This window comes from Elgaria multicarinata, chromosome 2, assembly GCF_023053635.1.
Source record: "Elgaria multicarinata webbii isolate HBS135686 ecotype San Diego chromosome 2, rElgMul1.1.pri, whole genome shotgun sequence".
NCBI lineage: Eukaryota > Metazoa > Chordata > Lepidosauria > Squamata > Anguidae > Elgaria > Elgaria multicarinata.
This window is the reverse complement of record NC_086172.1, coordinates 37,668,254-37,694,667: the sequence shown is the minus strand read 5'-3', so window position 1 is coordinate 37,694,667 and position 26,414 is coordinate 37,668,254. Positions and strand designations below refer to the sequence as shown.

The window sequence follows — 26,414 nt, the reverse complement described above, 5'->3', positions numbered from 1 at the left end:
TGTGATATGTTGTGGGAGAAATGGAGAGGATTGATTGATATATATATATATATATATATATATATATATATATATATATATTATCTCCAAGTAACTTTTTAGATCCCCACCATTTTTATCTTGAGTGCCCAAAATTTCTTCCTAGAAGCCTGCCTGTTTCATCCCATTGTCATAGGTGTCTCTTACTTTATTCTCCAGTGGCTTAATAACTGTTTGCCCTCCTCATCAAAGATCTGCAAACACACTGTTGCTTTGAAATGTACAAATTAAAGAATTGTGGAGGTATATGGAATTCCATTAAAAACCGAGCAATCATGAGCACGTTGCATTGCAACCGCAGCAGAAGTGTGCTGTGTTCTGACGTGTCAAGCAAAAGATATCTAAAACAGTCAGAGTGCCAGGAACTCATTGTGGGTTTGGCTCATGAAGTGGGTGCTTCATGGTAGAATCGCTTTTAGGCACTTTGGCATTTGGTTCCAATACTTTACATGGAATCCAGAACACTGGTTGCTGTAATCGTAGTTCACTTGCAGTGCTTGAATTATACTCATGTCAGAAGTGTTCAGCAGGAATGAATGGGACTGTGCCAAAGTAAAGCAATTTGAGGATCATTGTGTCTTTAACCTTGGGATTTCAGCTACTAGCAATGGAATAACGTGTGCCAGTGTAACATAGTTTGTGCTCTGTTCTGTAAAATCCATCTAAAGAAAGGCCTGGGTGTTCATTGAGTAACAAGGGGTGAATCATGCCTGTCACATGGAGTGATCGGACTCCTAGGCTGAGTTCAGATGACACGCTAATCAACGGGGGGGGGGAGGGGTTAGAGGAGAGACATTGAAATCAACCGTTGCTTAGCGTGTCGTCGGAACTCAGCCCTACAGTTTTGATTCCCAAATCCACATTTTTGGCATGCTGGCCCTGATCCAGACATCAGCATTGACCGCTGTGGTCTACTCAAGTGGTGCTGTGCTTTTTTTTACCTATACCTGCCTCAATGAGATGCTAGAAACAGTTGGCTTTAGCTGTGTTCATTCCCCATTTAGGAGGATTGTAGGGCTTGAAGCCAAGTCCACAGCCATTACTCTCTGCCCATTAGAGAAAGGATGTCCTAAGTTCAGCCCCTTCTTTTCCATTGGACAACACTTTCCATCTGTTCAGCACTATAAGAACATTTTGAAGCTTGCCTTAGGCTAGACTCTAATCTTTGGATCACCTGTGTCCTGTCTGTTTACCTGGAGCTGCCAGGGATTGAACCTGGGGCCTTCTGCATGCAAAGTAGGTGCTCTACCACTGAGCTGTGGTCCCTGAACTCTAAATCGAAGCCTGTGTCATGTCCTGTACCTGGAACCTGAGAGATGTAAGATGAGGACCTGTACACACAAACTTCCACGTCTGACCAAAGGAAAGGTGCGGCATAGGGCTGCCTCCCTCTTTCTTTTTTTCTTTTGACAGGTCTCCTTTAAAGATCACCAGCTGGCTGGAACAGGGCCCAGAAGTTCTCCTGTTAGTTAACAGCTGGCCCCTTTCTTCTTCCAGCCTAATTAGAAGAAGGTGTGTCACTCTTTTGCTCTCATCATTTGGCTAGCCCTGAAAGAACAAGAGAGGAGGGGAAAACTGTGGAAGCTTTGCTTCTTTCAGACCAGGGGGCTGTGGGTAGCTGGATGGGCTGATATTTGGGACCCCTCCCAACCATGGAGGCGGAGGATTGTGTGGTGTTCTCCAGAGACTGGTGTGAGGGCGTAAGTGCTGAATTTAAGCAGAGTAGATGGAGAAAAAGCTTAGGTTTGTTTTCTTAGCGATGCATCCTCTGTTTTTGCTTTTGTTTTGTACCAATGCTTAGATTAATAAATATGTGCTTTTCTTCTAATTTGGGGGAGCGGGGGAGAGATCTATGTGTGTGTTTTTATCAAGAACCCAGAGAGAGGATTTTTTCTCCCTGAGGCCTAACCACTCTGAAACACCACCAAAGTTACTCGATCTGGAACTTTGAACAGAGAATGGCTGCCTAAAGGAGTTCATGTAATCTTCCAGCTGCATCACAAATGGACACCCGGCAGATTGTATGTTGAAGTAAACAGTAATCCCCCTAGACCCCCATCAGGAGTGCTTTTGGGTCTGATTTTTCTCACACCTGTGGGAGCCTATTCTTGCTGTCCTTTGTACCAGAGATGTGAACGCCTTGGGAGGGGAAGATTTGGGATTGAAGGGAATTTCCTCCCAAATCTTCCAAAAACCTCAGGGAAAAGATTGAGGGGGGAGTGTAGTTTAAAAATATATACATTCTCCCCCAACTCCCCCTGGCCTTCACATCTCTACCTTGTGCAAGCTACCAACTGCCTTGGCCTTACTTCAGCTCTGCCTTGCCTCTCCGCCAACTTGACAGGGCCAGGCCAAACAAATTCCCGGTGTATTGTTGGCCAGCCCCAAGTGCTGGATGCAGAGTTCCAGTTCTTGAAAGAATGCAGCAAGTCTTCTCTTGTGTGCACGGTTGCCTGCCAGGCAGGCAAAAGAGCCTTGTATAGAAGCCTGCCTGCCTCCCCGTGATCATTACTCTCGCTCATGGATTGGAATGTCAATATGTGTCCTGCTTTTTATTGCTTCCATATGCTGATAGATGCATAGGACTGTATACATTATGAGATACAACTGTCCCTGCAAATAAGATTGAGCGGGTGATCAGGAAAAAAATCTCATTCTGTTGCTTTTATTATTATTATTATTATTTTATTTTGTCAGCAAGTCACGTCTGAATCAGAATTTCCTATTTGGGTATGTGTGTATTGGAACTGTCAGCAGGTGGCAATTTCCCCCCTTTCCTCTGTTTTTTAAGAAAAAGACTGAGCATGGAGAAGGAAAGCATGTGTAAAAGATTCCAACTACTAATAGATAAGAAAGTTCTCTGCTGATGGTTACAAAATCTCAGAACAGAGTGTGTTGTATGTTCAGCTCTATAGTGCAGTCATGAGGCAAAATATGTTTCATACAAAAACCTTCTCGCTCTTAAAAATGTTCAGAAAACATTCATTTTTTAGTGTGTGAATTTTATATTGTCTTCCCTTAAAATAGTCAAAATCTAATTTTAAGTAAATTAATGTCTTGTTACTTACATGTGTAAATTCTGTGGTCGAGAGATCCACAACATGCAAGCACATGAACAAAATACACGTGGCTCCTAGAAGCCATGTGGATCATGGCTTCTCACAAGATTTGAGAATCTAACTTTAACGGTGAAACTGGCATGTGGTGGATCAGTGTTGTAAATTGGGAACTAGAGGTCTCTACATCCAGCACCTTCCCTTTTTTTTTTTTATAATTTTTATTTGTTTTCTACACTATATAAACATACATAAAACATTACAATAATAATAATAATAACAAAAAGAAAAACATCAAACAACTGCTACATACATATTGAATAAATGTTGAGTACATATATGTTGAATAACTATTACCTATACCTTATCATACTACAACAACATCATTCTTAACATAAAAGTGCACCCCCCACCTCGGGATCATTCCTGAGTCCAAAATCTAATCGTTCCTTCTGCTGGCGGTTTCCCACTTCCCTTAGTAAACACAAATATTAGGAACTGTTTCCAGATTCCCTCAAACTCATTTATTTTAGTTACCAACGTGAATAAGACTCTTCCTGCTACTGCTCTGTATTGCATCATGTACCATGGGCAGGGAGCAGCAGACGATGCTGGGCCAAAGGAGGTATTGGACTCTCCCATATCATAGAATAGTAGAGTTGGAAGGGGGCTATAAGGCCATTGAGTCCAAACCCTGCTCAATGCAGGAATCCACCTTAAAGCATCCCTGACAGATGGTTGTCCAGCTGCTTCTATACTTCTATTGTGTCGATACAAATCTTAGAACACTTTACAATCAAGGCTCTGAGATCAGACTCTATTGCAGGCTACTGTAACTCCATAGCAGGTAAAGGAGCAAACTAGGAATCCAAGGTGTATATTTTCAGAAGAGCGAGAGAAATAACTACTACATTCTTCAGTAGACATCTGCCTCTTCCAGTGGTATGATACAGCTGCATATCAATGTGTCAGTGCAATGTCCTAAAGGTCTTTTTAAAAATCTGAGATGCCAGTCAGTCATTCCATTTTCCATATCCTTATCCTTGAATATCCAGAAATCAGCACAACAGTCACAGACCTCTTTCATCAAACAACATGAGTGAAAACAATCCTATATTCCAGGCATAGGCACTGCATGTGGTTTTAGCGCATTAATGGTTTAATTGGTTTTTAGCTGTGTATATTTATTGTTTTATATTGTTTGTATAATGTTACCTGTACACCGTTCCTGAGATCCTTGTGATATAGGGCGGGATACAAAAATAAATAAATGAATATACCAATAGTGAGCTCATTCCCCAAGTGCTGATCCTTATGTACGTGCAAGAGGGAGGCTTCCGCCAACGTGGGGGAACCTCAAGGTTTGCAGAAGTACCACAGTTTGCGAAGTTGCCCACTGGCGCAGAATGCATCAAAAGAAAACACAAATGTACCAAGAAGATCAGTAACAGTGGACCAGGTGACTCAAAAGAGAGTTTTCCTGACATTATCAACCTTATTTCACAATGCTGCACTGGCCAGTCTTCCCTAGCCTGGAATCCTCCAAATGTTTTGGATCACAACTCCCATGAGCCCAACCAGCATGTTCGATGGACAGGGATGATGGGAACTGTAGCTCAAAACATCTAGAGGGCACGGCTGATACTTGGGATATTCTAAAGTGCTCCCTTTTTGCACAGGGTGATAAGTAAACCCAACAGAGCTTGAGTTAACTGGGCTTGCATTCTAGAATAGGTCCTGGAGTTCTCTGTGATGTGTAGGGGTTTTACAGCAAACAGAACAATGTGGGAAATATTCCTTAAAAAGCACCCTGTTTGATGCAGATGGCTACAGAATATTTTGTAGCTTTTATTGTGAAAGCACTCAAACATTACGATAGCTTAATGCTATCCACAGCCCTTCCATTATAAACTGGATTGTTGTTCTTCCACTAGGTAAGGGGCAGAATATGTATGGATCCCAGTTTGTTTGGATGCCGGTTCTAATAACTGCTTTTCCAAACAAGTATGCTAAAGTATATGTTTTACAAGCTGTATTTCAAATACCAATATTACAAATTCCTGACTTATGGCTGTTCCTCTGAATATAACATTAAAGAGGTCTTTATACAGCTGGTGCTGTCTATTTAAGTTGCAATTCACACACCAGCCGAACATGAACAATTATTTAGTATTTCTAAATCATTCATAACAGAAGCTGGCATTCGATGTTTGCTGTACAGCAGTGTCTCTACATGTCATTAAGCTCCAAAATCTAGAAATTGCTGTGTGTGAAATCCTACTTTTTCACTTTGTTTATCTGTTGTTCATGCAGATATTTGTCTGTTTTTAATGAAGTAGCAAAAGACTCAGCAAAACACGTTAGAAAAACTCTGAAGATCTTTCTTAGCTTTTAGAAAATATCAACCCTGCAGTTTCCTTTGTTTATAAAAAGAACCTATCATATGTTTGACAGCTCTGTAGTAATTTCGTAGCGTTACCGCAGAGCTACCAAAAGCAATGTTCTTAAATTAAATGAATTCACCACTATCCACTGAACAGGATTTTTACACTAATAATTTAGCCCAGTGGTTCCCAAAGTGGGCGGTATTGCCCCCTTGGGGGCGGTGGGATTGCATAGGGGGGCGCTAACAGGCAAAGGGGCGGCAGGGGGGCGCTCGAGGTGGTCTCTCCAGAAGGTCCTAAAACCCAGGGACCGAGCAGGAAAGAGCGGCAAATTCAGCTGCTCTCCCCACACTGCTCCTGCTCAGGAAGGACTTTCTCACTCACACAGCCGCTCTCTCCTCCTATCTCAAGCCCACAGCGGCCCCACCAGAAGTAGGGGGTGGGGGAAGCGCCCACAGGAGGCAGCAGAGCAGGAAAGAGCGGCGAATTCAGCTGCTCTGCCCACTCTTCTCCTGCCTAGGAAGGCCCAGGGCTTCTTTCCTGCTGGAGCCACCTCCGCCTGCCCGCTCGCTCGCTCGCTCCCTCCCTCCCTCAGCCAGAGCGGCTCCCTCCTACAAGCTGCCCCGGCAGACCTCTCGCGATAGTTTCTGCACAAGGCGGGAGCAGCAGCCATGTGGCGGAGAGGAAGGAGCACGTGGAGGACAGCAGGCGGCAGAGCAGCTGCCAAGAATAGCAGTCAGCCAGCCGGCTGGGTGGGGAGCGGGACTGCTTGTGCTGCTGCAAAGTATCACCAGGCTCCCTTCCCCTGTCAGGAGTTGCAGATTGGGGCCATCTCCCCTCTGAGCTGCTGCCTTCCTGTCGTAATCAGCCCGGCAGCTATTGTGAAGCTTGGGGGGAGGGGGGTTGGAGAGAGCGAAAGAGAGAGAGATGCTGCGTGTCTCTGTGTGTGCTCCCACCCCCAAAAAAATCTGGACTACAACAGGATTGGGAGAGAAAAGAAAAGGGGGAGGGAGAGAGAATTGCAATTCCCCAGGTCCTTCCTGGCTAAAGAAGATTCAGCAGCACCTTTTCCCAGAATGCTTGCTGAAACAATTCCTATCTGCCCTTGCTTATTTCAGGGTGTCTAACCCTCTTTTTTTCAAGCGTTCTTTTGGTAAACAAGGTATGTGTGTATCTTGTGTCACCATAAAAACAGAGCTGCAGCACAATCCTAAGTATGTCTACTCAGAAGTAAGCCCCACTGAGATCAATAGAACTTACTCTGAGGTAAATGTGCATAGGATTCAGCCTGAAAACGAAGAGAGGGTGAAGAAAAGCCAGGAGAAAATGAATTGTAGAAATAGAATAGCAAGGTAACTGTGGGATATTTAACCATATTTAAAGACAATAAGTACAGTAAAATTAGTGCCCCTCTACTTCAGTCCCAGCCAGGTTTTCCATAGGTAAACTCTGTACCAGGTGGCAGATAATTATTTTAAAATTTTAATTAAAATACATTATCCTTTCCTATAACAAAATGGTGCTTACTCCTAAGTAAGTGTGTTCCACTGAAGAAGGAAATCCTATTTGATTCCTGTATTCATGCTAGTGTGACATGATAAGTTAAAGGCACAATTTTATGCATGTATAGACAGAAAAAAGTCCTTCAACTCCTAGAATCCCCTCTAAATGGGAAGCAGCCGCCCCAGGCTTGCCGAGGGAGGGAGGGAAAAGAGAACGAACGCCTCTGTTTGCAGCCAGCATGGCAGGGCACACCAATTGGATTTTGAATAAAGTATTCAATTAATTGTTACTGTTTTGAATTTTATTGTTATTATCTTCCTTGGTGAGTCGTTGAAAACCACTATTCTGAATAATGATTTTTATAGTGTAGGGTAGGGGGGCTCTGGGCATGAGTTTGTGGAACCAAGGGGGCGGTGACCTGAAAAAGTTTGGGAACCACTGATTTAGCCCATTCTTACTGTGCCGGAATCACAATTGAGTAACGTTACAATCCTTCAATTGGTGTATGCAGTTTTAAGAGTTGCACTTGCTATTCAAAAGATTCCATTAAGCAGCGCTGATTCAAAACAAACGAAAACAACCCAAGGCTCAAGAATAATGGGCTGGATCCAGATTTGGTCATGCTTAGAGTACACCCATTGAAATCAGTGGGACTTAAATAAGTCATTGCTAACTGTAGTCACATTGTTTCCATGGAGTCTTTTCTAAACATGACCAAGCCAGTATCTCACCACTGTCTGTCCTCACTCCGGTGTTGAGGCGGAGGCCTTCCTGGATGGATGGCAACTCGTGACCGATTGCCGGAAGCCCGCGCTACCTTCTGCTTCAGGATTAGCCATTGCCACCCCAAAAGCGTGGGCTTTACCCCAAAGCAGCGGCAACCCGGCACCGTCAAGGAAGCCTGCTGGATATTTTGCTGTACTAGTGAAACAGCCCAGCATGTCTGCCATGTACAGTGGGTTATAGTGCTAGTCTGCCAGTTGCACCAGTTCTTGAAATTAAAGGCCATTACATACAAACTGTGCCAGGCCATCAGTGCCCCAAGGCTGGGTAGGAGTGGACTTTTGGATTTCTCGTTGTGCCCCAGAGTACCCAGTGTAGTATTCAGAGTATTACAGACAGGGCCCAGACAGGTGCCAGTGCTAGTTGGCCCTGCTGGGTCACTAGCAGCTGCCCTAGGATGCCAGTGGCTGACGTCACGCCTTCCTTGCTCAGCAGTAATTCAAGTGAACAGTTGATAAAGAGGGTAGGTAAACTTAGCTGAGTCAAGGGAAAGGTCATGGTTGTGGGGCAGCTTTATCAAGGCTTGTATGAGATCAAATATATGTCATTCTCTGTTCTCCCTTTATCATGCCCACACACATGTCCTTGGCTGCATGGTTTCTCCTGCTGTAAAGGCAAACCTATCATAAGAAAGCTACTGGAGCTGATGATACATCCCAAAATATCTCATTTTCTCGCTTTTCAACAATTTTGTCAGCCGAAAGGATTGACACTAGCACAGATTCCTCCAAGAATTCTTGTTTAACAACGTAATACACAGTTGAATCTGTGGTTGGGCTAAGGTCCAGAGTTAACATCAGCCTGTAGCCTTCCTTGAAACAATATTCATCACTCCTTGTGGCTACCATGATAGATTCCTCATGTTAGAGCTCAGGGGTCAGGCACACCCTTTGCTGTTGCTGCATGTGTGTGTGTATATGTGTTGCATTCCTTTTCCAAGCAGAAACAATCTCGCAATTAGCCCTCATGTTGCTATCTGTTTTCGGGCAATGTAGGTCATTATAGTCCTACTGTCATGGGAATATAATAATTCAAGAAGGATTCCCAAAGACAAGCAGTAGTCTTTAGCCCATATTGGAAGGCGTGGAACAGCCTTCCCCAATGTGGTCCCCCCCCCCGATGTTTTGGACTTCAACTCCCATTGGTCCCAGCCAGCACAGCCAATGGTCAGGAATTCTGGGAGTTGTTGTCCCAAACATCTGGAAGACACCAGGTCAGAGAAGGCTTGTATGGAGGCTGTGGCCAGATAATACTGGCTATGCATCACTGCTCCACAGTAGATGATGCTCCTCAGTATTATCATGGTTTTGTGGGGGTGGAGGTGGAAACCAGTTGGTTTCAGGTGCTGTGGTGAATGCAGTGGAGTTGGGTGATTACGTTGGCATAATACATCTGAGGTTATGTCTGAGTTGGCTTGCATGTAGGGCAGTGGTGAGCAACCTTTTTGGTCCCAAGGGATACATGTGCCGACGCAAGTGGTTGGAACTGGTAATGGACAAGGGCAGGGCCAGCACGCCTTCACACTCTTCTCACACTCATTTACACATAGGCTCCAATACACACACACACACACACACACACACAGCGCCAAACTGCTGTTTGGCAGGCTGGTGTGAGTATCATTTCCTGCAGCAATAGTGCCATCATAATAGTGCACCAGACAGAGTTTGCAGACTGGATGTTCTACCTGGCACTCTGTCTGGGTAACCCTTTGACCATGGCAGCCAAGGACTGCCATGGTCAAGGCCAGCCACAGAGTATTCCTGGTTGTCATAGGCCCACAGGGAAGGAGGATCTCAGGAGCAGTTGCATGGAAGTAGTCTTTTGGAGGTGGCAAAATGAGCGGTGGCAGGAACTTTGGGGGTTAAATAGGTACCCTTGAGGAACAGAGATTTTCCACATGTGTTATATGGCTTTTATTGAGCCTTGGGAAGGGGTTAAGATTTTATTAAGGCTCTGTTAACAACAAAGTATACAGTAGCAACTGGAGTGGCATGAGGCACATGCTCCCAATGTCAGGAATTCCAATTAATTTTGTCACGAGAGGCTTTAGACGGATCACCTATGCTACTTTCCTTTCCTTCTTTATTTGCCTGTGGCAGGGTGCGCAACTTGTAGCCCTCCATATCTTTTGGCCTACAACTCCCATCGTGACAAGTGTCTGTTGGGGGTGGGGAACAGAAAATCATGGTGGAAGGGGAATGGAATGAAGCATCATGGAAAAGCGCATGGCTGGTTGGAACCCTGGGCATTTTGTTGAAGGTCCCACTTAATTAACACTGACGGCAGCGATAAAGGGGGCAAATATGTGATCATTTCCATCATGTGGCTTGAATGATAGAAGGGTACTCAGGGAGAGTCACATGGGGGTATGGAGACTAGCCTTGTGCCAAAGGCTTAAGGTGGGTTTTGAGGGGAGATTTGAAGGAACTCAAACAGGTGGTATTGTGGAGCTGTTCATTGAGCTTTGCTCTTCACTGCTGTTGAGGGACTGTGAGTGGGTATCTCCTACTCATTCCTGCGGCCTTCTCCTGGTCTCTTCTTCTTTTCACTGACCAACAGTGAAAGAGATGTGTGAACCATCCTTACATGTACCTGCCCATGTGAATGGCTTGGGAGCATTTTCAGTCTCAGTATCTGAAGCTGCCCTGTGAGGTGGGACTTAGACAGCGATTAGCTCATATCTCAGCGGTTCACATGTGCTCCAGTTATTACCATTCTGTGGGTCCAGGCAGGTTCTCATCACAGTTCTTGCTTTTAAAGCCTTTGAATTTTATGTCAGATCACCTGCTTAGCTGTGCTTTATTTCTCTTTTCTTTTGTTATCCTAATCCAGCTATTATGTGATGAGAATGATAAGGACTTGGGTTTTAAGTGCAATTATTAAAGGTAAAATACAGCTGACAAGTATGTAATAGGACTATTGCAAAGGAACCTGTCTGGCACTGGGTTGTTTATAAACTCAGTCTATGCCACCGTTCCCCCAGGACAAGCATCTTACATTGAATGGCCCTGCCATGGATACATAAAAATTGAACATCAAATTCTATACTGTCCATTTTCTCCCAGGTGTCTAATCTTCTCCCTGCTTTTCCCAGACCTGCAACAAATACAGCCAGTCTTCAACAAGCAGGCCGTGCATTGCTGAGGAAAACACCAAATGCTTCCGTTTCTTAATTCTCAGTATTTTACAAATAGGTAACAACTAACTCATCCCCGACAATGCTCTGGATCTGAGCCCTGCTTTGAAGTACTTTTTCATTAACTTGTTTGATTTAATGCCACCGTAGACAAACCTTGCAAATAGCTATGCTGGTCCATTAGAAAAGAACCCCAAAAGCAACCGTAGTGTATTACTTTTTTTGTGGTGGTTGTGATGGTGGTGAACAAAGTAATGAGCAAGCTTTTGAGTTCCTCAGAACTCTTCTTCGGGCTAGATGATCAGTAAAAGAAAAAGAGGGGGATAGATGCTTCTGGGGATGATGGAAGATATCAATTCTGTTGACATGGGTGGTTCAAATGAACACCAAAAAAGTTGGCATTTTAGAGGGACAATGTACATACAGTCCTATCAGTGGCTATAAACTGTGTCAGTTATATAGAACCGCCATGTTCAGAGGCAGAATACCTCTGATTACCAGATGCTGTGGACAAACAACATGGGTGTGCTCTCACCATTGTATGAATTTAATCATATGAGCCAATGTGATGTAATGGCAGATGGACACAGGTTCAAATTCCCACTCAACCATGAAGCTCACTGGGTGACTTTTGGCCAGTCTCTCTCTCTCTCTCTCTCTCACTCACTCTCACTCAAATACACACACACAGAGACTCAACCTAACCTACCTCACAGGGTTATTGAGAGGATAAAACGGAGAATGGGGAACTATGTATACCATGAGCTCTTTGGAGGGAAGACAAGATATCTCTGTAATAAATAATACAGATTTACTGGACTTGTGCAATAAACCTACTGAGTCTTGTACCGTGTGTCCCATCCTATGCCATCTGAGTGAGTTACACTGGGTGAGCATTATGGACATGGCCTTTTCTGTGGTGGTGCCAAGTCCTTGAAACAACATGCCTAAACGAGTTTGCCTGTCCCCATTGCTGCCTGCCTTTCAGCAAGCAAGAAAGACTTTGCCTTTCCAGGTATAGCTTTATGAAACCTAATTTCAAACAGCTGCATCAATGGATAATAATTAATAATGATTTTGATTGAATAGGGACCTTCTGGAATGGGTCTTGGGTGCGGGGAGATGACACAGAGGGTTGAAAAACGAGGAGGGAATTTGCAAAGGTTGCCTGCCCCCTTCTCCTGGGAGGAACATTTTTTGCAGAACTCCACTTGGGGAATGCTTCCCACAGGTGATAAAGAAGCTGGATCCAAACATATAAGTTTCCAAGCTTTGAACGGAGGGAAACATATGATCCTTGGCGTTAGAGCAGTGGTTCCCAATTGGTGGTCCGCGGACCCACCCAGGGGGTCCATGGCACCATTCACATATTAGCTCTGTAAGGTCCACATTTTAATAAAAAAAATATATGCCGTCTCCCGCGCTCCATTTGCTTCGACGGTGACATCATGCGCAAAAGCACCTGCGTGATTTAGCGACTAGCTTCAGAGATTACTTCCCTGCACCTAATCTTGAAAACTCATGGTAAAGGAATCCTTTTGAATGTGGTGATGTACAACTAACAACTCTATCTGCGGAAGAGCAAGATGCACTTGTTGACGTAACTTGTGATGGTTCATTGAAATCATTTTTCAAAGAATATAGACTGGACCAATTCTGGGTGAAGGTTTTTCCTGATTATAAGAATTTAAGTGAAAAAGCTTTGAAACATCTAGTTCCCTTTTGTTCCACATATCTTTGTGAACAATCATTTTCAGCCTTTTGTTATATGAAGAACAAGCATAGAAATCAGATCGATGTTGATCCAGATTTGAGATTAAAAGTAGGAAATATTGAACCGGATGTGGAAGGGATTGTTCGGGACAAAAGAGGCATGATTTCTCCCATCATGTTTAGGTTTAGTAGATGCTAGACATGTCATTCAATTGTAAACTAGACGTTAGTAAAATTAAATTGTCTTTATATTCCTAACTAAATCATTGTCATTTTTGCGTGGTAATATCACAGATGTTATGGTCTGTTTTTTAGTATACCTAAAATACTTGGCTTATTAGGGGCTACCCTATTTTCTCCAAAAAATTGCTTCGCACAGGTAGCTACCATAGAGATAACAAAATTTTCAAAAGTAGGGGGTCCATGGCTTGGCATTTGAAAAACAAGGGGTCCGCAGTACTTAGCTAATTGGGAACCACTGCCTTAGAGGACTAGAGGGAGACAGGGGGGAGGGGCACAGAGGCTCTGTTGATCTTTGAAACAGTTTCAAAGCAGAGATTCTCAGGATTCTAAAAGTGAATTCTGGTTTAGTTGCTGCCTCTCTAAGCGGAGAAAAAGAAATCAGCAAGAATGTAAAGGTAGAGCTTTACATCTCAAAATGCATTTGGTCTTTTTTTGAATAAAAGTGATTTTCCTCAGCACCTCTGGATACAATTCATCTTACTCTTTGCATTGGACTGATGCAATGTCTCTAGCTTCCCATTCCAGCCAGCTTTTACAAGATAAATTGTTTTCCGGGATAAAAAAACATTTGAGAAGAGACTGCATTAGACTGTTTTAAATTAGAAAGAGTTTCTATGAATCTGTAAGTCACTTTGGGCCTCCCAAAAAGGGAGAGGTGAAAAATGCAGGGTATAAGTTACGTAAATGCAATAAAATAGGATCCACATGGAACAAGAGGAAAGCCAATAGATCTGTGATAGAGCACCTGCTTTGCATGCAGAAATCCCTGGTTCAATCATAGATATAGAATCAGAGTAGAGTTGGAAGGTGCCTACAAGGCCATCGAGTCCAACCCCCTGCTCATTTGCAGGAATCTACCTTAAAGCATTCCTGACAGATGGCTGTCCAGCTGCCTCTTGAATGCCTCTAGGGTGGGAGAGCCCACCACCTCATCTCCAGTTCAAAGTATCAGGTAGCAGGTGATGGGAATATTTCCTGGGGAGATGCTGCAGTTAGAGTAGACAACACAGTCAGATGGTATGTGTGTATAAATGGACCACTGTGTACCAGAATCTGGTGCCATTTCACCAGGCTTTTAAGGGCAGTGATTTACACACACACACACACACATTCTGTCTTGAAGAATACTTTCCACATCTGCTTTTCTGCCGTTCTCTCCTGTGCATTGCAGAGGATTCCAGGGTACACACTTGGTACACACAAGGCTCTCACCAGGTCTCTCTATTGCCTTGTGTCAACTGAGAGTGTGCTACAGAACACACCTAATTCTGCCCTGCAGCTGTGTATTACAAAGGAAGGTTGGTAATGGTGGTCCAGTGGTCATCCTAAGGAAGTGGGCCCACCATTGTTCTCACCGAATAACCCCCTGAGCGTATCAGACCACATTTAAAGAACAGAACAAAAAGCCACTGCTTTTTAAGGCATCAGTGCCTTTATATTATGCACACTTTCAAATACCTCAATTCCACCTGGATCCCAACACTACAAAATTAACAATTGGGGGGTGGGCAGGGGGAGAACAGCTCCACCCTGAGCTCAGATGCTAGGCGGAACGATCAGGTTCCTGCAAAATGCCCTCTACACTGACAGGGTCAGAACATCTGAAATTTTACGGCAAACTCGCCCCTCTCTGTGAGCAACCCTTACCATTTTAAGTGGCACTAATGGTAATGCAGCTGATGATTGTAAATAGTAACTTAGGAATTATTGCTCTTAGATGTTTGACTATTTAATTGATAGATGCCCTTGTTCTGACTCTCTGAGTGATTACCAGGTAGTTTGGCACACAGCTAGAGGCTGTAACCTTAATTGTGACTGATTAATTTGGCTGAAATATGTTGCTAAGTCAATTCAGCTGTTTCATTAAACTGATTGAATTGCATCCAGCTATTAGAGGTGTTAGAAGGAAAGGTGGCTGACAGATGATATAGGAGCACTAACCTCTGCATTAAGCTATAAAATAGCCATTAAGGAAACCTGTGCCAAAATTGAATTGTTCCAGAGAAATTTGACTTTCAAGCCTAACGCTAATTAAGCACTATGTGCTTAATGGATGTCAAGAGTTAATTAGGAAACCCAATGCCCTCCACTTTTGTTTTAAATATTTTCTATATTGCTCCAACTTTTTGTATTATTTAAAATAATAATAATTCTTATTCTTTATTGGAAAATATAGGTAGAAGAGTGGAATACGGGCGATGTTTGAGGTCCCCATGAATTACTTAGGCCTTGTGGCCTGATGTCTCTCCTTAGCCTTATTTCTCCTAACATTTATTTGCATCACCTTTGTTGTAAACAGATTTTTTAAAAAGAGAGTTTGGGGGATGAGTGAGTGAGTGTGTGTGAGAGAGAGTTGTTTATTGAAGAGTTTGGATTCTAGGGATTTAGGATTGGTGTGAAGAGAGTGAGGTGGTTGGTGTGTGGAGAGTTTAGATTAGGCAGGATTGAAAGTATTATATTTTTATTTAAAGCTTTTAAATAACAATAAACTTATTATTTTGTTTGCTACCAAATATGTGTCAGCTTGGCATTATTTACCTGCCTTACAGTTATTAAACATCTACAACAAATTATACCCACAGTAGATTCAGAGAGATCCTATATTAAACCTGTTTCCCTCATAGTTTCAAGTGGTGGTGCTTGGCCTGAGAAGGGTTTATGCGACGGGCCTAGTGAAAGGGCTGGTGATGTCGCATAGAGCTAGGAAACTGCGCTCCCTCCCTCAATCGTGGTTGGCGCGGAGAAAACCCTGCAGGTTATCTCTCCATGTTCATAAAATGGAACGTAGCGATGGGGGAAAGGAGGCATTCCTAGGGGCAGGGAGGGAAGGAGCCTGGGGACATGGGGCTGTGAGGTACCCCCAGTCGTCCCCAGCTTCCTTCCTTTCTGCTCCCCAAAGCCCCTGCTAGACTTCCAGTTCCAAGAATTATGAGTCCCTTGAGCGCATCCCATATGATTGCGCCTGAAGAGGAGGGGCAGCGGTCAGAAAACCCATGAAACTGTGGCTTGAACTGGAGCCCACCCTCAAAAAATATTATTCTTGAAGTGGAGCCCACCCTCAAAAAACATTCTAAAGTTTATTTTTTCCATTTCAGATCTTTTTATTTCTATATTATAGTCAGCATAATTCAGCTAAATCCCTTCTGGAAATTAGAAACTTGAATTTCATAGCTCTAAAACAGCTCAGTAATAATGCTGATGATGATTTAAAAAATAGCTGTTTACAGCTATGGAATTCAGGTTTCTATTACTACTACTACTACTACTACTACTACTACCAAGGATGATGTAATAAGGCTTTTGATGTTCCCATATACAATTTGTGATCATAACATTTCATATTAAATTCTCTTAAAGGCCTTACTAAAAAAAAAGATTGCATGGAGGTGAGATAAGTCTACCACATTTATTTATTAATTAATTAAATTTATATACCATCCCCATAGCCGAAGCTCTCTGGGCGGTTTACAAAAGTTAAAAAGAGTGAACATTAAAAAGTATACAAAATTTAAAACCATCAAAAATATAAAAGCAACAGTATCCATTTAAAAAACAACAGTTCTGGGGTCCATTAAAAAACAAACTAACTTAGCATATGTTGTTAAATGCCTGGGAGAAGAGAAAAGTCTTGACCTGGCACCGAAAAGATAACAATGTTGGCGTCAGGCAAGCCTCATTGGGGAGATCATTCCATAATTGAGGGGCCACCACTGAAAAGCTCCTCTCCCTTGTTGCCATCCTCCGAGCTTCCCTCATAGTAGGCACTTGGAGGAGGACCTTAGATGTTGAGCGCAGTGTACGGGTAGGTTCATGTTGGGAGAGGCGTTCCGTCAGGTATTGTGGTCCCAAGCCTTGTAAGGCTTTATAGGTTAAAACCAGCACCACATGTGTTTGAATAAAATGTAAAACACGAAGGAAGAGGAAAAAAGGACATTCTGCCCTCTTAGAAATATAGATATGTAGATATTCTTAAAGCATTAACCTAAAAGTATATTTATTGCTTTTTTTGGTACCTTTACAGACATATTTATAAAGTAGTTATCCTTCTGTTGAAATTGGCTTTTCAAGGGGACCTAGGTTTAGTTTAACGGTGGTATCATCCCTGCTGCTTTGTTGCAATGCGGTGAAAATTCATCCTTAAAATAACCATCTCAGGGATCCTTGAACAAGAGTTCAAATCTATCAAAATGACCAGCTGTATAATACTAAAACTTGGGGTCTAAAATGGCCTGTAGATCTCTCTCTCTCTCTCTCTCTCTCTCTCAAATCCATAAATTTTCTCAGTGCTTTCACCATCTCATAATGTGATGTTCTGCAGGATGGCAGTATCAGAACACCATTCTTTTACATCTTTATTCTGAAGGTCAAAAAGGGTTTTCAGGAAGCAAGTGAACAATGTGTAGATTTTTCAAGAAGTGTGTGTAGAATGCTTGGATCCTAGAAAATGGATCTGAACTGATTGCACATCAAAGCCACAAGAGCAGTGTGGGATCAAGAGATACATGTTATCATGGAGGAATGGCTCCATTTGATACTTCAAAGCATTAATTTGCACTCCAGAGCCATTCATAGGGAGTTTTGCTGTCAGCTTCAGCAGCATCAGAAAGGATTGCACCCATTGGTCACTATTAAGTCCATTTTAGGCATGTGTGCAATAGCACATTCCTATACAAGTTTACTTAGAAGTAAGCTCCACTGTGTTTAGTGGGGCTCATTCCCAGCCAAGTGGACATCGGGTTGCAGCCTTGGTGGACAGAGAGTTGGAATAGAACTGAAGAGGCCTGGATTGAACTCTCCACTGTGCTTTGGAGGTTACTGGGTGCCTTAGGCAAGTCACTCTCCCTTAGGCTAACCTACTTCATGGGTTTGTGAGGATAAATTGGGATAATCCCACATACACTGCCGTGAGCTCCTTAAAGGAAGGGTAGGATATAAAATGTGATGGGCAGATGAATGGTCTTAAGTATGCTTAACTCTGCCTTGAATTGGAGCCCTTGTGGTTTAAAGCATCCCCCCGCCCTTTCGTGTCTGCCCCATGCACCGGAAAGAGCAGCAGACAAAAGGCTACACAGCTAAATATTAACAAAAGACAAAGATGGGCCTTGTGTTGCAAACATTGACAGAAGCACTGTTGATGTGCAGTTTCTTCGTTCCTAGCAAGCGCATACAAAAGCACCACGCCATATATATCAGCAACAGATGCCATTCACAACAACTGAAGACGAGATGAGTAATGAATGTAAATGCTCTCACAGCCTCCAGCTCATTTTCTGTCTCCCCTCCCCCTCTCTCTTATTTCAATAGCGCTGGGCCTAAAGGTGATAACATTTATGAATGGAGATCTACTATCCTTGGTCCCCCAGGTTCTGTATACGAAGGTGGCGTCTTTTTTCTGGATATCACATTTTCATCCGATTACCCATTTAAACCACCAAAGGTAAGAATATGGAGTTGTCTATATATTTCTGTGTACCTTCAACTGAAACGGGACAAAAGGGTCATGAGTTTTCTTGTATGTTGGCAAAATGAGGGGATGAGGCAGCTGCCCTCAAAACAATTCCAAACATCATGCATAGCCCAGGACTGCAAGCCTTCAGTGGACTACAGAACACATTCACGTTGACAGTTTCCGGAGGTGGGAAATGAATCTCTTTAGGCTGACAGTGACTGGGTTTGGATGACACGATAACCAACAGTGGGTTAAATAGTCAATGGTGGGTTATTGTGTCATCTGTCGGGACTTTTTCACACCACTGTTGGTTATTCGGCCAGAATAACCAACGCTGTGCAGAACTGATTATTTGAACAAAAGTTGGTTATCATGTCGAGTGTCGGGCACTGTTGACTATTTCGTCACACACAGTTGGTTATTTTTGGCGACTACAGAGTCCCCTAGCAAAAGTGACCAAAGTGGCAGCGGCCGCTCTAGTCCAGCTGGCAGAACTCGCAGTGGCTGATGGGATACCAACAGGAGGACTGAGGGGTTAGAGAGGGCAAGGGATGTGTCAATTAAATACACAATTGATTAATAGTCAACTCGACGCTGGCCTTAATCCATGTAATCATGTCGTGTAGGGAGTACCCTGTCGATGATCAACCATGGAGTTGACTTTTAACCCACCACTGACTTTTGTGTTGTCCGAACGCAGCCAGTAACTTTTTACCAGACTTTCCTAGGGACAAAAATGGGGAAGACTAAGGACATGATTCCATTCTGTGTGCACACACAGGAAGCATTCCCAAAGACCCTTTTTAACTCCCCCTCTCCCACCAACCCTTGGTCGAGTGAGCCTGAGACCGCGGAACATGTGGCTGGCTGCTGCGGGTTGACCCGGCTCCGTGCGATTCCTCACGAGGAGCCAGGAGCCACTCCTCAGGAGCGCTGCGCCCATTGGGGGTAGGGTGGGGGGAGCGGGGAAAGTAATTTAAATTTAAAAAAGGACTTACTTTTTGCGCACGAGCGTTCGTGCGCTGCTTGCCCTTTAAAAGAAAATGGCGGGCGCGACGCCTCTCTTTCTGAGGTCATCGCGTGTAAACAGAGGAGGGATCTCGTGTTAAACACAACACGAGATCTTCCCTCCTCCGTCGTGGGATAGCAGGTAGGTCTAGCTAAGGCCTAAGTATCAATCTGACCCAGAGAAAACTAAGTAATGAGTAAATTGACAGGTTGAGAACAATAGGATATTTATTGGAACCTTGTGTAGAGTCATAGACACTCATGTCCTGCTGATTTCAGCAGTACTTAAGTGTTTATAAAATATGTGCTGAATTGTAATCTTGTTTAATATTCTCAAATAATGTGCCTTTGATGAGTGAAAACTGCATGATTTCTACCAGTAATTCTGGTAGCAATTGTCAAAATCGTAATTATACAGTGAAGTAGGTTAAATAATTGGGAGATCAAAATCTCACAGAGGGAAGCTTCTGTTTCAAGGATGATGTCTCGATATGAATTATCCAAAAATATAAGAAACTACAAAGGAATAACTGTCTTGATACTGGTAAAGTTCTACCAAAGGAAAATTAAGTGTTGAAATCAATTATCATTTTGCAAAATGATGTGTATGCTAGCGATTTGTTTGACCGCTTCTTTTTTAAAAAAGAAAGAAAAAGCACGCCAAATCTAGTACTTAAAATTGTCCCAAGCGTAAACTAAAATCTTATGTGCTTGCTCATATGTTATAGATTTTTTATGCCAGCATAAATGTTTGTTCAAAAATTGCAGCTGCTAAGCAGATGTTCGATGAAGAAGATTCAAAATCTGGTATTGAACAAATAGACCAAATGTTAGGCTTACTAAGCTAGTTAATCTGTTTGACACATGTTGTAGAAATCAAGTGGCAGAGGGTTGTGTCTCTCGCCCCCGCCTCCCACCCCTGCCCAGTTATCCTGCCTTGTCTTAATAAGTTGTGTATTCTGGGTGGGATCCAAATAACTATTTTAGGCAGGCTCAAAGGGATTTGGCATGCCCAGTAGGTTTTTTTGTTTTTTTTTTAACTTTTCTTTAAAAACTCTCAAATTCTCATACCATATCATAACCTGCATTTGAAAGGGACTATCAGTTTTAAAATCCATTGGCCATGTGGTAGGGGGCCTGCTGTTTGAAAAACACCAGTCCAAAGCTTCACTTTGATGTGTTATTGCACTCATATTCTGCTTGTGGCTTCCCAGAGGCATCTGATTGGCCACTGGGGGAAATGATACTGATCTAGATAGGCCTTTGGTCTGACACAGCAGGGCTGTGAGGATGTGCAGAAGTAATTGTCCAGCTCTCTGTATCCTACTCATTCAACCGCTTCGCACGTAACGACAATTTGTGGGTTGTTTAACCCATGAATTGCCAGAGTACAGTGGGAGCCTGTGAGAGTTTTCACCCAGTGCCAAACCATAGATAATTGTTGGGTTAAAACTTTGGGTTGTTAACCAATAGTTGGTCTATGGGTTAAACACATATTTTGTCTATGTGATGTGCGAAGCAGGTCACTGTCTCTCCTCAGTGTATCTTTCATCTCATAGCAATGCAAAGTAAGTAAATAACTAATTTAAGTAAATAAATAAATAAAATAAGGCTGAGACAAACTTAAAAAAAACTAAACAAACTGGTCTTGAACTTGGAGTGATACAACTCTGTGTAATTTCCATCCTCCCCCGCAAGGATTTTACCTTCAAACTTCCAAAGACTCTTTTGTTTTGCTTCAGTGTGTGGTGCCATTAAGATGTACATTATCCTTTATGCCATAAAGTATTTGTTCTGCAACTAATGCATTTAAACTCTGTGCCACATTTGTACAGAAGATCAGTACTAGAGTGAATTAGAGCAGAATGATGACACAAGTTAAAGCAGAGCATGCTTCACACATTATAGTTCCGTCGAACATAGGGGTGGGCAATTTGTGGCCCTGCAGATGTTTCGGCATACAACTCCCACCAACCCTGCCTCGCACAACCAATGGTAAGAGATGATGATGTTTTGTAGGCCAAAACATCTGGTGGGCCACAAGTTGCTCATCCCTGACCTAAAAGGAAAGTTGTGAAAAAATGTGTTTGTCAAGTTCCATGAAACAGTGTTCCACGTCCCATCAACAAAAGATTACCAAAAGAATGTTAACTCTGGGCATTTCACTGTTGCAAAGCATGTTCTATATGTAATAGGTTTAGGCATCCCCAGGGTCTGTCAAATGTCATGTTCCACAGACCCACAACACACACAGTGAGGACTTCCTTTCAAGATCAGCATTTTCAGAGGAGCGCTTTGTGGCAATGCAAAATAGGGCCTTCTCGGTGGCCGCTCCCTAGCTGTGGAAGTCCATGCCAAGGGAGGGTAGGCTTACTCCCTCTTTGATGTTGGAGAAAGCAGGGGGTTGTGGGACTTTATTCTTTCACCCTTGAAAGCTAAGCCACCACTGTGGGCCTCACATGTAATGGAATTGAATGGAAGCGAGGCATCTGAGTTGAACCCTCACCCCCTTTTATTTAAATGTAGATACACATATCTCCCAAGTACACAAGAATAATGTAAAATATTCTTATGCTATGCTTGTTGTTTTTAAAAAAGTTGGATTTAAAAATGCTGTAGGCTTGCCAGAAAAAGCCACAATAAAGCTTTTAACGTTGAGATGTACATGGCGGACATGAATAAGACAGCTGCTTGCTAAGTGCGGGGCGGGGGGGGGTCACTTTTTAGATGAGTCTTACAGAATGAGCAACCCAAAAAAGAAAGGTCTCTATAGAAGTATTCTCCCACTGAGGGTGAATAATTCAAAGCAGGTTTCAAAGGACTGGTAACAAGCTGTGGATGAAGAACATGTAATGGTGATTTTCTCCTCCCTCCCTCCCTCCCCATCTTTTGCTCTTCTACCTTTAGGTTACCTTCCGTACTAGGATCTACCACTGCAATATCAACAGTCAGGGAGTCATCTGTCTGGATATTCTGAAAGACAACTGGAGCCCTGCTTTGACTATTTCAAAGGTTTTGCTGTCTATTTGTTCCCTCTTGACAGACTGCAATCCTGGTAAGGCGATGCTTTTTTTATTTCATTTTTTAGGAGCAAAAGCAGGTGTTACCAATTGTGCGGCACGTAGAGCCAACACAATTCCTGTACTTAGGGCACAATCCCTGGTGGCTAGGGGATGCTGGGGGTTGTAGGACTTTCTCCCCCCCCCCCCTCCCCCCGGTCTGACCATGCATAGGATTGCACACTTAGTCATCAACAATTATTCAAAGGTATTATTAATCGACTGTGACCCTGTTCAGATGACATGCAAAGCCACAGTTTTGAGCCAAGCATTATGGCTTAGCATTTCATCTAAACATCTAAGCCATAATGTTGAGCTCAATCATTCGCCTTTGATCCCACTTGGCACATGGACTTTCCCCCACTTAGCAAACTGTTTTTAGATGTGTTTTTATGAGCAGATATTCATTCTACTTACACATTTTTGGAGGGCTCTGAAGGAGCCAGATTTTACATGGACATCTTACACCACACCAGGCCACACCCTCCTTCGCTACATGACACGGTTTAAACCCGCTCGCTAGCCATTTGCTACATTAGCGGCCTAACCATAGCTTAGGGTGTCATCTGAACAGGGTCACTGTGTAAAAACAATCCATAAACGTGAGATCTCAGACTAGGATGAAGTAAAACTCATGCTGTTTTGCTTTTTAAACCTATGGCCTGGGAATGGATGCTGTTTGTTATTTTTAATTCTCTGAATATTTCGGCTCTGCCATAGAGCTGGCATTGATCCACACTCTGCATTGAGTTGAATGGCAGAATACACACTCAGGGCCATCAGGCTTAAATCACAAATGGCAAAACCTTCCTGCTGGGCGACCTTTCCATGTACAGGGAGACCTCCCTGTGTGTCGTTCCCTCCTCCCCTCCCCCCCTCCCCCGTATCTACAATATGAAATTGTGTAACCCATCTTGGACTGTATCATGTGCTGTTTCTGCACATTCAAATCCATTACAGGGCTGTCCAGCGCCAGCATACCCTCAGTCATGAAATACAGGAGGATTTCAAGAAAGACTTCTGCTTGGATCCAGAGCTCGGCTCGCACAAGCTGCCACTACCCATTTTTCTCCCAGTTATCATTCCCACTGCAGCCCATCAAGATCCATTTCTTGACCCCCTCCAGAGAGGCTTTTCAGGAGCACCATGGGGTAGAGGTGGAAAAGTCCATTGTATCAGCAGTAGGCTGTGATAGACACGATAAGCAAAAACACAAAATACATAATACCTTCAAATGTAATCCTAAAATGTCATATATGAGTGAGATTATTGCTAAAGCTATAATTTCCGGCATGTGAAACTGGACAGAGTCAGCTTTGCCACAAACAAAATGGCATGGTTTTCCTGCCTGACCTCTGTATTGTTATGGCTACAGGAAAATTCTCTTAACATCTGGACATAGCCTGTTTCCCAGGCTTTAAAAGAAATGTTAACTATTCCATCATAAAGGGAGGGTGAACAGATGAAAGCCTCTGTGTTAGGTTTTGCCATGTGTGCACTTTCTCCTTCAAAATTACAGGTGTGTTGCTTTGCGTGGCAGACACCATGCTGGCTGGGAATTATGGGAGTTGTAGTCCGAACACATCTGGAAGGCACCAAGTTGGGTGGAAGCTGTTGCAATAAATTTGGCCCAGGACTGTACTAATTTAGACTACAGTAGAGTCACACTTTTGAATTCCCCCTACCCCTACCCCCAGCACACAGGAAACAATAGCCTATCAGTAAGAAGGCTACCCTAGACTCCTTTCTCCAAACAGGTGTGCATGTCTGGATTATGCATGTATCTATCTATCCATCTATCTATCTATATTTTGTAAAAGCCACAGTATTTCTCGGCTCAGGACTACATGTATATGCATGTAACAGAAGGCCGAAGGTGGCGTTTTCCTAGGGAAGAGCCGTTTCAGGGTAGGAGATTCGGAGTGGCGAAACACTGAGGGATGCTTCACACTTTCCTTACTTGCCACTTCTCCTCTCCAAATGGACTTCAGATTTAGAAAACATGCAGTTGGGAACCCATAGGGGGTACTGCTGAGCAGGCAGGGAAAGGGTAAGCCGCTCTGCCTCCTGTCATTTTGCTGCTCCAAATCCCCTTCCTGAGCCTGCCTTTCCCTTGCAAAAGTAGCTATTGGGCTGCATATGAACAGAATGGGTTGAGTCCAGAGAAACGCCAGTGGATGTGGGTGGGAGGAAAGGGACTTTCCCACCCCCTCCTCCCCCTGGCCCAAAGCCTCTGTCAAGGGTCATCGAACTGTAGGCTGTGGTGGAGGGAGGTCTGAGGGGGTAGTGGGGATGGCCAAAAATGGAGGCCTCTTCCATTAAGAGGAGCTTTGCTCATGGAAGGCGGCTGTGCCTACCCCTTCCATTGGCATTTCTCTGGCTCCAGTCCAATAGGTCATCCATCCCTGCAACCAGCCATTCCTGCCACCAGCCCTATCATGCACACTGGCTCACGCCACTTAGAGTGGCCCCCGACCTTCTTTTGCCCCACCCCCAACGCTCCCTGCCACCCTCCTAAACACACACGCCAAGCCCTCGCCCTCCCCTCGCCGCCCCCTCCTGCAGTCTGAAATGGTCCAGCCAGTGAGAAGTGTGCTCTCGCGGATTCTGCTGTTTGGTGTAGACCAGCCTTCCCCCATCTGCTGCGTTGGACCACAGTTTCCAGCGTCCCTCTGCCAGCCGTGAATAACCTTTGCCATGAGCCATGCTTAAGAGTCACAGTGGCATTAGGTATCCCGTGGGTGCAGCCAACTGGAGACCCTGCGTGGTGCAATAAGCCAGGGCCGCGTTGGTGTGTCTGTTAATAGAATGGCCCCTAACATGCCGTCTCCCTCTTCTCCCTTGCGGCCTGCCAATCTCTCGCAGCTGATCCTCTGGTGGGAAGCATAGCCACGCAGTACCTGACCAACAGAGCAGAACATGACAGGATAGCCAGACAGTGGACCAAGAGGTACGCAACATAAGCGACGCCGACGACTTTGTGCAGTGTGAAGGTGCAGGGACGCCGCCTTGCAGTGTGCAACCAATCTTTATAGCCTTTACAATACGGACTTCTGTGTATATGTTATACTGATTCTACTCTCTGCTTTTATCCTTTTGAAGATTGGGATACCGCTTTCCCTCCCTCCTGAACCCCCCTCCCCTCCCCTCCCCACCCTCACCCACCCCCCAAAAGGTAAATGCTATCAAGAGTAGAACTTTGTAGCTGTAGATTAGTTATGTTTAAAATGCCTACTTGCAAGTCTTGCTTCTTTGGGATATCAAAATGTATTTTGTGATGTAACTAAGGAAACCGTTCCTGAAGTCAACCAAATATTATAGTGCATTTTAGCCTAACCCATTATCTGTATCAAGTTATTAAAGGTAGCTGTAGATGACTAGGAATTACGTCATTTGTATTAAGCCCAGATCTATTTCCGATATGTGGTACATGCTGTTGTGAAAACTGTTTTAAACTTTTACCTTTGTCAGTTTGTAATGAAAGGGATTCTTCCCCCCCCAAGCCCTTCCCCTTCCATCACCACCCACCTTGTAGCTCAGAGAGCATCCAGTGTATCATCTCAAACACAATAAACATGTTCCCTAAGGAAGAGCTGCTTTGTTCTCATATTTGAAATTAAAATCGGAGCATGCTGTAATTGATTAGAAGGCAGGGCTGTTTCTACACAGATCCTCACGGAAGACTAGCATAAGGAAGGAAAGGCCCAAGCGTAAGACCATGTAGCTTCTACTTCAGGTTTAATTCTGCCCAGTTCTTTTTAAGGCCAAGCTTCATGAGATGCTAAACATGTCACTTGTAGTTGCGGTCATGTGTTTCAAGGTCTAAGCAGAAGAAGCGTCACCTAAGGTCTGGGGAGTGGACATTTTCCATCACCATCCCCTCCCCTGCCCCACCCATCCCCTAAGCCACTACTTCTAAAAATGAGTCTTTGATGTATCATCATCATCATCATCATCATCATCATCATCATCATCATCATCTCACTTATTGACAGCTGCCATGGAACGGAAGCCTGTTTGGTGGCACAAAGGAGGGAT

General features: G+C 43.7%; 1 protein-coding gene across 2 annotated transcripts in view; it reads left to right on the top strand.

The window, feature by feature from the left end:
• UBE2E3 (ubiquitin conjugating enzyme E2 E3) overlaps nucleotides 1-25,966 on the top strand; it is a 110,880-nt gene extending 84,914 nt beyond the window's left edge. For both annotated transcript variants that reach the window (XM_063116301.1, XM_063116299.1), the window contains exons 4-6: nucleotides 18,165-18,297; nucleotides 22,225-22,372; nucleotides 25,242-25,966. In XM_063116301.1, coding sequence (XP_062972371.1) covers nucleotides 18,165-18,297; nucleotides 22,225-22,372; nucleotides 25,242-25,339 — 379 coding nt within the window. In that variant the 3' untranslated portion in view covers nucleotides 25,340-25,966. The remainder of the gene's footprint in view (nucleotides 1-18,164; nucleotides 18,298-22,224; nucleotides 22,373-25,241) is intronic.
• Nucleotides 25,967-26,414: the final 448 nt, after the last annotated feature.